Source organism: Xiphophorus hellerii, chromosome 6 (genome assembly GCF_003331165.1).
Source record: "Xiphophorus hellerii strain 12219 chromosome 6, Xiphophorus_hellerii-4.1, whole genome shotgun sequence".
Lineage (NCBI taxonomy): Eukaryota > Metazoa > Chordata > Actinopteri > Cyprinodontiformes > Poeciliidae > Xiphophorus > Xiphophorus hellerii.
This window is the reverse complement of record NC_045677.1, coordinates 22,440,151-22,452,268: the sequence shown is the minus strand read 5'-3', so window position 1 is coordinate 22,452,268 and position 12,118 is coordinate 22,440,151. Positions and strand designations below refer to the sequence as shown.

The window sequence follows — 12,118 nt, the reverse complement described above, 5'->3', positions numbered from 1 at the left end:
ACAATATCATTTTAGTAATGCTTACTATGAACTTGTAAAGAGAGGTCAACAAAAAAAAATCAAAGCTTAATAAAGATCAGAAATCAGACACAGAACTGTGGATGCACAGCTACGCCAAACTGCTAAGAGTTATTGTCAGACTTTATTAGGTGTTATCCCCTTTGTATTTACTTGGGCAAGACTAGCTAAGCATTGAACATTGAAGATAGAAATTTACCCAGAAGCTAATTGTTAAGTGTGTTTACCTTGTGGAAAAACTAAAATTTTTTTGACTTTGTAACAATTCAATAAATAAATAAATAAACCTCAATAAGGTAAAAAGGAGAAAAATAATAGTCATAAATGTAATTAGTGTAACAAAACCATATTAATTTGAGACCTATATCAATGCTCCAACACGTGAAATTAGTTCTTATGTATAATATCTGGGGTTATTTTATCTAAGAAGGCAACGAAAGCCTTTGTTTCCACAAATCCGGAACAAACTTCCAGAGAACTGAAAAATCGCTGAAACATTTTAAATCAAGAGTATAAACCTACCTGTTTAGAGTTGCTTTTGAACCATAATGAATTAAACATTGATCAACATTTTGATTTGTATGACTATGGTGATGCACTCATCAAAATGTAATGTTTGTTCAAACGTTGACTGTATGGTGTTTTCTTTCTAACTTTGTAATTTTGTGGTTTTGTTATGTAAAGCACTTTGAACCGCCTTGCTGTTGAAATTTGCTATACAAATAAGTGTGATTGACTGATTTCTTTCAGCATTATCTATCCATCAGTCTGCATTTCGTCTCCATGGAAACCAACTGCTGTGTGTGGCAACAGTCTACACCACGTTACATTCTGGTATTAGCTCAGACATCAAACACAGCATCATTATATATGCTTCACAGCAGAACCACAATTATTAGTTCATAGTTGGATTCTGAGATCTTGATAAGCACAAAAAAGCAGTGATGTATGCTTCCTGCTAGTTGTTGTTAATTCACCAATGATTATAATGCTTAGCTCTGACATTAGTCAAAAAGACAAAGTACAACAACACACATCATGGAGCATATTACTCTTGAGCAGGCTGCATAAAGCTTTTATCCAATCAGTCCTTCACTTGTAGTTAAAGCTCTTACACAAAACAGTTATATCTAATAAACAAAAAGATGAGCTCCCTTTCAACCTTTTTTTCTACCTCCCATCGATGCAGTTGAGATGTGGCTTTTGCCTTTTGCTCTGCTCTGCAAACTATTATTGCACAGTCAAAATTAACACATTAATACTAAATAAATACATACTAAAAGTTAAAATGGTCTTGGGAAAAAGGGAGAGAAGCACTCCCTCATCGCACATTATTTTCATAGTTCTACAGTTATAAAATTCTCAGGGTGAAATATATCAGAGTCAGAAAAAACCACCAGCATTTTGTAATTATAAAAAAACCACAGCAGAGGCATTCCACCACAGCTAACTAATGGCTTAAGTTCAGTGTTGTCTTGGACTTCAGAGCTACTCGTCCAATGTGTGTTAAGAGTGAGGACTGAGCAGGAAACATACCATGTCCCTGTGAGTTTTCATCAGCTGGTCTCACTGACAATCTTTTATTGCTACATTAGAACCTAGAGTTGCACAATCAGCATAACATAAAATATGCTGATCATTGTGGCACTGCGGATGCCTCATTTAACCCACTTTTGCCTCATTCAGGCTTTCATAGATTCATCAGATAACCCCAGACAATGTCAAAGACCTGGCTTAAAATATTTTGTGGAAGCAGCCATTTTTGCTCTTTCACACAAACTGAACTATTTTTTTTTTTTTGGACATTTTTATATGAAATGCATTCCTACCAGAAAAAGCTCAGGTGGCTTTATCTGCCCAATCATATCCAGGTTTTGGAATGCTCACCAATGTTTTAACAGCTGTTTGAGTCATGCTGACTAACTGTGTCTTGGACAGATTGTGTAAATTTGGAAAAATGAACTAATTGTAATGACTTTATTCTAGTGAATGCACCAGGCAAGGCAGTCAGATATTGACTAATGCACATAAGCAGATTCAAAGGAAATTTCCATCTGCAACAAGGATAGCTTGTTTCACATCATTAAAATTGGAGCAATTATAAACACAAATCATTTAGGACATTTATTTTTTGAACATAGACATCACAAACTTGAAAAAAACCAAGAAACATTTTAGATATACTTACAGGTTCAATGACTGCAGGTTCACCCTTCTCTCCTTTTTGTCCCAAGTAATTGTGTCCCCCACTCACCTGAAGATGTAGAACAAATAATATGAATCCTTAAAGCCATAATAACACTACCATATTTACAGCGGGAAAAAAGTGTGTTTAATGAAGTTTAATAAGCAAAATGCATTTTTTTTCTCCCTATTTGAAAAATGAATCTAAGTTCCTTAATTCTGGAGAAACTTAATACGTCTCTTTATTAGGCATCTATATATTCTGTGTTTGCAAAAAGAAGTGTATAACAGTTCCAAAATCAAAAAGAAGGACTCCAACTGTGCACTAATATATGAGTTGTTACCTGACACTATACATACAAAGACTTCAGAAGAAAAGAATTCATGAAGAGACCACAGTTCTGAGCCCAAACCTTAACACAGTCAAGAGCGCATGCAGGACAAAGAAAACAATTTAAATTTGGCCCAAGCTGAAAGATCCCAGCTAAAAGCTCAGATAAAGACCATGTCACCTCCTGATTCTGCACATTTTGATCTTCAGTGAATGAAAGAATAAACACCAGCTCAGCAGAATTTTCACAGAATGCAAAAACAGCTTTGATGGAGACAAAGAAAAACCTAACAATTGCCAGGAACTGTGTATTTAGATAAAGCACACAGATTATCGCTAGAGTATCCAGGGAAAGGCATGTGTTTGATAAACAACAGAGGCCTCTCGGGTGGAAAGGTTACAAAGAGCAAGCTAATTGCTGACAGGTGTTTATCTGGAAAAGACAAGGTCTGTATTTGTCGAAGCTTAAGTATATTAGAACATCTGGCTTGTAAGTGTAAAATTCCGGGCTTAAATCTTTGAAAGTAACAAATAAAAGAAGCTGCCCCTTAACCACCCTAACAAGTTAATACAACGCTGGTTGGTGACCAAGACTGACCAATTTTTAGTCCAAATGTGTGATCTTTTTCCAGTCAGTGAACACGCCATACTAAGTTCTACCAGACTATAGGAACATCACTTTTACGTGTAGATGACTCTCTTAAGGCTTGGAGCTTTCAGTATTAGCTAGGTTTTTAAGAATAAATTCAAAGGAAATATAGACATGAAATATGAAACTGAATTTTTATGAATATGAGACATGAATGTGGGTCACTCAGGCCAGGCTGTAACAGTGAGAGGAAGGCAGACTTTTAGAAGCAGGTATGTGAACTCCATTTTAGTTTTAGTTTTGTTTTTTTTCTTCTTTTCTTCAAAATTTTGCGCCACTAGTGGCCTTTACAGAGAGACAGACATGCAGAAAAGGTCTCAAGCTCAGAAACCACACCCGTGGTAGTTGCGTTTCGCCTCTGTATACTCCAGCGCCACAACATGCACAGCGTCTAAACCCTTTACTCTTTGACTAAATGTAACAATATGTTGGTAACAGTATCTTGTTAGATTTAGTCAGGTCCTGTTGATCAACATTTTAATCAAACAGGTAAAAAAACAACCAAACACACACATATCTGTTGCCGATTCTGCTCTGATGGATGGTTTAATTTAACAAATTATTGTACACACAACCTTGTTGTGTACAATATTATTGTTTTTTGTTCTTTTTTTCTGACTTTATGGAAAACATGTAAACAAGCTTCACATGTACATACATGACATACAAAGGCTTTCCCAGTAGCATATTCAGATTAAATAATCTGGATGCATCAGTTATACAGGCACAGAATGAATTCATTCGATCAAACATGCACTGGAATAGAAGCACTGACTTCTCCAGTGTTGTAAAAAAATTCCCTAAAAACACAAAAGCAGTTGTACCACTGTCTGTGCTGACATAGAACATAGAACAAATGTTTTTTTTTTTGTTCGATGTCTTCTGAGCGCCAAGAATGGACCAGCGCCATGCTCTAATAACAGTTGAGATGTTACTGCACTCCCTAATTAAGCTACAGGCTAAGCAGTTTTCTGTTGGTCTTCCTACATTACAGGACGAGAAATCAACAGACCAGTTTTGCTACCCAGATATGGCACACACATGCACAGTCAGGTCAGGTTGCCACAACAGGAATGTTGCAATCAGAACAAGTGTTTCTATCCACGCTTTACAGATTATCAAGCAGCATAAACCACTTCTCATTCAGACTATAAATTTATTTGGATAGAGCTGAATCTGATCAGAATATTTTGATTTACATGACTCACATGCCTATGGGTAAATATTAGAAGGTCACATTTTTACAAAAGCAGGAGATCAGAAACCAGATGCAATTCTGACCAGCACATTCGTACAAACACTTCTAGCTTTTTCCATATTAAGTCAGGTTGTTAATTGTAACCACTTACGCTGATATCTGTCTCTGCTGGAACACCAGGACCGATCTCATCCTCATACACTTCGGGGGTCGGCTTTGCATTGGTGGTACCATAATCGTCGTAATCCACATAAGTGCCATAGTCGTAGGGTTTCTCCACAAACTCTTTGGTATCATATTCCTTCATGTCGTATTCCTTAAACTCTTTCACATCCGTTTCAGGTTGCACCTTCACTGGTGGGTCCACTGGGTCCACAGCACTTTCCACAGCAACAGTGGGGTCCACTCCAACCTCATCCACACCAGTGACATAATCCTCCCCTATTTCAGCATCGTAAGTCTGGGATCAGGAGTGGGGAGACATGGAGGATTTGTTAGTGCAAAAAGGTAATATTTTTTTGCAGGTTTACTGATTGCTACATTAAGGAAACACCAGTAATTAACTAGTCAAACAGCTTCATTATTTCCAGTAAAAGTTGCTTTCTGCAGTCACTTTAATTTAGGTTTATTTCTGTAGATTACTTGTAGATTCCCTCTCGACATCACATGCCGCTCAATTGGGTCCCAACCCCATTTTATGAATAATGACATGTTTGTTAAATGGATAACTCTGAACCAAGTCAAAGAAAAATAAAGTAGTAGAGTTACCTCGCCTTGTCTGGAGGTCTCTGTCGGAGGATCAGGCTTACTCCCATACACCTCGGTGTAGTCATACTCGTTAGTGTAATATTCTCCACCAGCTTTTGTCTAAAAGAAGAAATAGTTCAAAAAATAAAGTCAGAGTTGAGGGCAATGGCTACTCAAAAGGTTACAGAATATCCCTTCCCACCAGGTAAAAAGGAGCAACTTTAAGAATGTTAATTTTTACAAAGATGTTTAGGGTGGCATGCAGGAAAAAAAACAACCCCAAAATACAATAAATTATGCAATCAATATTTAGAAAGCAAACGGAACCCAATGAAGAATTTAAATGATCAAAAATACTAAGAATTATACAACTAATCATAATAGTTGTATAGGAAATCAATATTTACCTCAGTCTTTGCTCCTGGTGTAGGCGGAGCATCAGTGGTTACCTCCCCTTCACCGTATTCATATAATTCACCGTAGTCATAGACCGGATACTGTAAGAACCAAAAGATGATGTTACAACATGTAAGCAAAATCATAGTATGCATAAGACTCCGTTTTCTAAACAGTCTGGTCCTCATATTTAAACAACATAAAGTAAATATATACCATGCCAATTAAAGAACAAGGGGCCAAATTTCAAATCGATATAAAAAAATAACCCCCAAAAATATCTGTTTTCTGTATGCATGAGTGTGTTTCCCAATTTTCCAAATCATTCTGACCTTTAGTTAATGAAAAAGTTCTCAAATAAACCCTGTAACAATTTTCTGCTGTTACTGCTTAATATTGTCTACAAAAACACTTGTTATTGTCATTAATGGCTCTTTAAAAGACTTGTACTGTATGCCATATTTATTGAAGTACTAATACATGGAGTCATAGCAATTTTTATAGCTAGAGCAATAAAAAATGAAGATGTAATAAAAGGCTCACTGTGTAATATTAATTATTAAATCAAAAGACTTACTGCGATACTCACTGATCAAAACTGGGAGGGTGAAAGTAGAGTTTAAAGCATTTTACACCTAATACTTTTACAGGTAAATAAGGTTGGACTTAAAGAAAATGTCAATTCAGTTTAATACATCTATCCATTTTCTAAAGAAGATAATGTACCCATAGAGAACCTGCACAGTGACCTGGTCTTAGGTCCTACATGGAGGCAGGAAGGACCTAAGACCTTCCTGCTGTAAAGGCAGCATTTGAGACGACTGTGTCACTGTGCAGCCCAGTTAGTCATGACTGAGGGGAAAAAAATGCAATTAAGTACGACAACTTTCAAATGTGAATTCTGAATGTAGGGAGCGTACTTGTACTTTTGACTTCTTTCAAAAGACACATACTGTTGTAATTTTTATTTTTGTTAACCTGTGGTATTCAGAAATGATTTTGTTTCTGAAAATGAAAAAAAAAATTAATGACTGGAGTCCTTTTTGCCTCTACAGTTTTCAGAATGGCATATCCATTGTGTTTCCTTCGCTACACTGCTTTAAGTGCCTCTACCTCAAAAATACATAGATACATATAAACACATATCTGAGTTTTTTTTTTGAAGAAACACCCACTAGTCCGACTAGCTCTGCCAGAAGCACAGAGGACCAACATATAATGACGTAAAACATCTTCCTCGGTCCTTTGTGAATAAAGGTTTATTGTCATTATCCAAACAGAGGCAAGGTAGATTATAATAACAGAGCAGCCCCTGATATGCAATACCCAATCAGCAAAAGCATAAATATTAGTCTCTAGGCAGCTGCTAAGCTCATAAAAATAATATAAGTTTCAACGTTGGCCTCAGTTATGTGGTCTGGAGGGGGAAGGTCACATAAAAGAAGTCCTGGCCTTAGCATCCAGACAGGCTCAGAGGGAAACAAAGAGTATTTATTTATGGTGTTGAAGTACGTGGACTAAGCTGAATGGATTTATAATAGGGTAGATTGAAAATCATGAATAGATGTTTTCTCATAAAAAGGTGACTCTTACTTTCTCTTCCTCCTTTGGCCCAACAGCTGATACTGAATGGTGATGCAAGTCAGCAAGCTTCATGAGATAAAACATCTTCAAAAGAAGTTTTATTCACAATTACTTTGAATTGCTTCAGGCTTTTTCATTACAAAAACAATAGCTACATTGTGGAATTTATTTTTTAGCATATTGAGAGTCAGCAAGTTTAACAAACTGAGCTGGAATGTAGGAAGAACATTCCTGTCTTAACTGTACAGAATACGCCAATAAATAAACCAGATTTACAATGTCCTTGAAGCCAAACTGCTCCCTGCTGTCTATTTGGAATTGACAACCTCCTTATGTTGGCTCAGAAAAGTAACTTGATGATGAAGCAATATTTTCCAGTGCTGGTACCTGCTATTCTGCCAATAGTTTTGAATAAAGAACAGGCTTCTCTTCTTTTTTGTTTTGAACCAAAAGTCTGCTTTTCCAGGTATTGGAAGTAGCCGGGGAAGGAAAAGCTTAAATTTCCCTGTGAGTCTGGGCAGAGCCTGCTGAACTCGTTAGTGATATAAATCTCGGGGCCACTCCAAAGTGGGCTAAGACTTTGAGGCAGGAAAAAATAACAAGTTTCCAAAATGAGTTCATCAGTTATTTAATGCAAAACTGAAGGAAAATATCAACCATAAGATAAAACTGTAAAAGAGCACAAAGCGTAAAGATGAAAAGAAACTAAAGCCTTTACACAAATCTGCCTAAAAGACTCTGAGGGATGTTTTGGAGACAGTACCAATAAAACTTTCATTTCAAACCCAGGCATGTATTTTGATATGTCATTGTTTTCCACCAATAAAACACAGACTGGAAAAAAAGACAGATTTGACAGTTTTCCTCAAGCTTTTCTCAAGCTTCCTGTCTATAGCTGCAGGATTTTTGGCATGCCCCAAATTGAAGGATATATGTGCAGTTGGTTGAAATAGCACCTAGTTTAAATTTGTTTCTTTTCAATCATCTGCAGCTCCCCCCACCCCCAACACACACACACCTTCCCCAAAAAACAAACAAAAAAACAATTTAAAATTCATGGGATGATCAGTGAGCCAACCTTTCTGCTTATTTTGTCCTTTGTGGTCTTTTCTATCCATGCCATATGCGCGTAAGAGAATGAAACATTATCCTGCCTACAACTCCCAACTGCCACACTTCTTCCCAACGTCTTCTTTCTATAGGACCCTGATATGATTCTGATCCATATTTTAACAAATCAAACCATAGACGCTGACCTCTTCCTCTGGTTCCTGGGCCTGTGGAGTGTCATGGTGGCTGGGTTTTCCACAGTCAGGGCTGTAGTGTTCACAGTAGTCATAGGCGGCTCTGGGATCTGACAATATCAAAAGCTGCTGAATGTCACCCTAGAAAAAAAGAAAAAAGAAAGAAGTGAGTCAGTGGAAGCGAGTAAAAAATTCCCACATAAAGGTTATTTTTTATCCTTTGTGGCTGCATAGATAAACAAGGAGTCTGTTGGTTAATTTACAGCTAATATCCAACAGAAGGCTGTGAGATGGTCTGTGGTGTCATTTATTTAATTTTCCTCTTACAAATGTGTTTTTTCCAAATTGGTTTGGTTTGGAAAATGTCTTCAACCTGGAGCTTTGAGCATTAGCCACATCAGGTACACGAGAAAAAAGTTAGAAACAGGTAAAAATGAGCGAAAAATCTGACAAGCTAAGAAACAAAACACCAAAAGATTTTATTTCTACTCCACACACAATTCTAACGTTGTTTTAAACTGAGTTCATACATGGATAAACTTGTTGTAACTGAATGAATATCCATGATAATAGGAAGGCTGCAGTTACCATTCCTGTTACCATTAAGGATTGGTAACTGCATCAAGGAAAACAAAATAAAATTTAAAAAAACTATACATCAAACTATCCTTACAGTATGTCCTAGAATATGCTTTCAAATATATATATATATAAATATATATATATATATATATATATATATATATATATATATATATATATATATATATATATATATATATATATATATATATGGAACGACATAACCAAGTTGCAGGCATAGTGTACAGAAACATCTGTGCAGAATATGGACTGGAAACCCCGAGATCAAAGTGGGAAACACCCCCAAAGGTGGCGGAGAACGCCAGAGCTAAGATCCTGTGGGACTTCCAGATCCAGACAGACAAAATGGTAATGGCGAACCAACCAGACATTGTTGTAGTGGATAAACAACAGAGGAAAGCCGTTGTGGTAGATGTAGCAATACCAAGCGACTGCAACATCAGGAAAAAGGAGCACGAGAAACTAGAGAAATACCAGGGCCTCAGGGAGGAACTGGAGAGGGCCTGGAAGGTGAAGACCACAGTGGTGCCTGTGGTCATCGGGGCCCTCGGGGCAGTCACCCCCAAACTGGACCAATGGCTACAACAGATCCCAGGAACAACATCAGACATCTCAGTCCAGAAATGTGCAGTCCTTGGCACAGCCAAGATACTGCGCAGAACCCTCAAGCTCCCAGGCCTCTGGTAGAGGACCCGAGCTCAGAGGATAAGAACCACCCGCGGTGGGTGAGAAGGGAATTTTTTTTAAATATATATATATATATATATATAAAAATATATATAAAACATTAGTTATTTTACAACAACTTTACAAAAGGTGGATCTATCCTTTTATTTCACTCCTGATTTGAACATCTAGAAACTAAATTTTTAGAAAATTCAACTTTTTCAAAATAGAGCAAGGTCTGAATTTGGAGAATCAAGTGTCAAAATGTCTCTTTGGCTTCATAAGGTTTTTGACTCTAAATCTGAACAATTTCACTGAACCTCAGGATGTGATGCTGGAAGGTGAACCTCAGTGAATGACTTTTCCAGCTTCTGATTGGTATACTTCCCAATATTAGCCTGTATTTAGTAACATCCATCTTCCCATCAACTATGTTCAGTTTAAGTGTCCCTGCTCCAAAAGATCGTCCTACTGAATGATGCTGCAACCACCAAGTTTCACCAAAAGGAATTTTAACTTTTTTGCCACACATAGGGTTGTGATTGTTGGTCAAAAAGTTCCTTTTAAGTCTACTTCCCAGGTTAGATGTGTAGCTGTTTTGGTTGCTTTGCAGTGTTGACATCATATTCTCTTCCTGGTTGATGGATTGAAGAATGTCCAATTAGATGTACAAAAAGAATTTTTAGTTTTTCACAATTTTATCACTGACATATGTTCTTGGTTTCTATGGTGCAGATTGTTCACTAATGTTTTCTAAAACATCTCTGAGGCCTTCACAGAACAATTACCCTCAAGGGGGTTCATTAGCTGATTAGGAGACTTTTAAAGGCAGTTGGTTGCATTGGATTTTAGTTTGGGATTTCTATTAGCAAAACACTTTGAAAACATGTCAATTTTCTCTCACTTCAAAATTGGATGATTGCTTTATGTTGGTGTGCCACATAAAATTCCAATAAAGTAAAGTTTATGTTTGTAATGTGATGAAATGTGAAACAAGTCAACAGAAAAGGAACTGTTCATTGTTGCATGGCTCCTGGACAATCCTTGAATACCTCTTTTCCTTTCAGCCCAGTCTGCTCTGACTGGTCAGCCTACTGTAGGAGTATAGCCAGCTGCACTTTCTCTCTTTGACTTGTGCCAAGTTAGTCACTGGGGAATAATCACTGAAATGCATATCACAGGCATGCAGTTTAGATAAGTACAGCTACAGAAGAAAATCCGGAACTACCGTCCGAAAGACCTGATTCACAAATTCAGAAGCAGTGATTCAGCCGGTGATGATAACTGCCTCTGACATGGATTTTTTGACTTTGCTGTTCCACCGACACAGTCATGCATCAAAAGCTATAAAATGCTGAAGAAAAAAGGGGAAAACTCAGAAAGCATAACAGGGATTCTTTAATGCCAATAAAGTGTGCTCCTGTTCCCTTTGGCTTCACTGCCCAAGGTCTTCACCAGCATGACGGTAATAAAATGAGACAATAAAAAAAACAAGGCGGATGTCGAATACTAAAGACAGTAGTCTCTTGACTATTAATTAGATCAAGCTTTATAGATTGCGTCTAGGCTGTAGGGGAGTCTGAAAGCTTTTAAAAAGAACTATTCTACAGTTACCCTTACTCCATCATTAAGGTTGGCAAGCCCCTGAACTCAGCAGACAAAAATCCAAAGTCTGTACTTATCTGAAGCCGTCTGTTTTTCATGAGCCTATGGAAAAGGAAATTAGATCTCCTCTCCTCCTTTTCCATTATCATGGAAAATATGCCGGGACGTGATTTACACGTCCCGGATTTACAGCAAAACCGGGACGTGCTTTGCCTTCAATCTTAAGAATGCTATTAATATCCATCTACCTTTTTCAGATCTTTTGAATTCCACCTAAATGATAAAAATGTGCAAAATAACTCTCGGAAAGCAAAGAGAGAACACAGTCCGGGTGGCCTCTTTAGGAGGAAGCACATACATGCAGAGTGCATTAAATTACAGGAGGCAACATCTGTATAAGCTTAGATCTCTGGAACACATTAAATACCCATCGCTCTGCACTCACATCATATGTAACCAGTAAACCTGAGTAGTGTTAGGCCAACTTAAACTAAACACAGATTCATTAAGCTTTTGGGTTTATGCAGGCGTAGTCAGTTCAGATCAGTACTCTTCGGTTGAAAACATTTGTCATTTTATCACTTTAATCCTTCATGTTACTTTACAATTCAACGGTCTCTTTGGTGTATGATTGTTTATGAATCTGTATTGTTATAGTACCATACATTTAACAGTGACAGTTAGTCACATTAAGGAAAACTTCAATGTATTTTTTTTTCTAAATGAAAAATCAACAAAGAATGTTTCCCCAAGGGTTGCAATGTATTTAGCACCATAAACTCCAATAAACTCTGCCTTACTTCCTAGTGCCTGCTTTAGAAATGCATCCCCACAGAATAATGCTGCCACCACCCTGATTCATATTGGGATGGTGTGTTAAACATTATGTTTTT

At 37.2% G+C, this 12,118-nt stretch overlaps 1 protein-coding gene across 2 annotated transcripts in view; it reads right to left on the bottom strand.

Annotated features, from left to right (window-relative positions):
* Positions 1-12,118, bottom strand: part of LOC116721688 (collagen alpha-1(XI) chain-like) — a 99,850-nt gene that overhangs the window by 59,802 nt on the left and 27,930 nt on the right. For both annotated transcript variants that reach the window (XM_032565577.1, XM_032565578.1), the window contains exons 5-9: positions 8,364-8,492; positions 5,535-5,624; positions 5,149-5,247; positions 4,532-4,840; positions 2,207-2,272 (exon numbers count right to left, since the gene is read on the bottom strand). In XM_032565577.1, the coding sequence (XP_032421468.1) occupies positions 2,207-2,272; positions 4,532-4,840; positions 5,149-5,247; positions 5,535-5,624; positions 8,364-8,492 (693 nt within the window). The remainder of the gene's footprint in view (positions 1-2,206; positions 2,273-4,531; positions 4,841-5,148; positions 5,248-5,534; positions 5,625-8,363; positions 8,493-12,118) is intronic.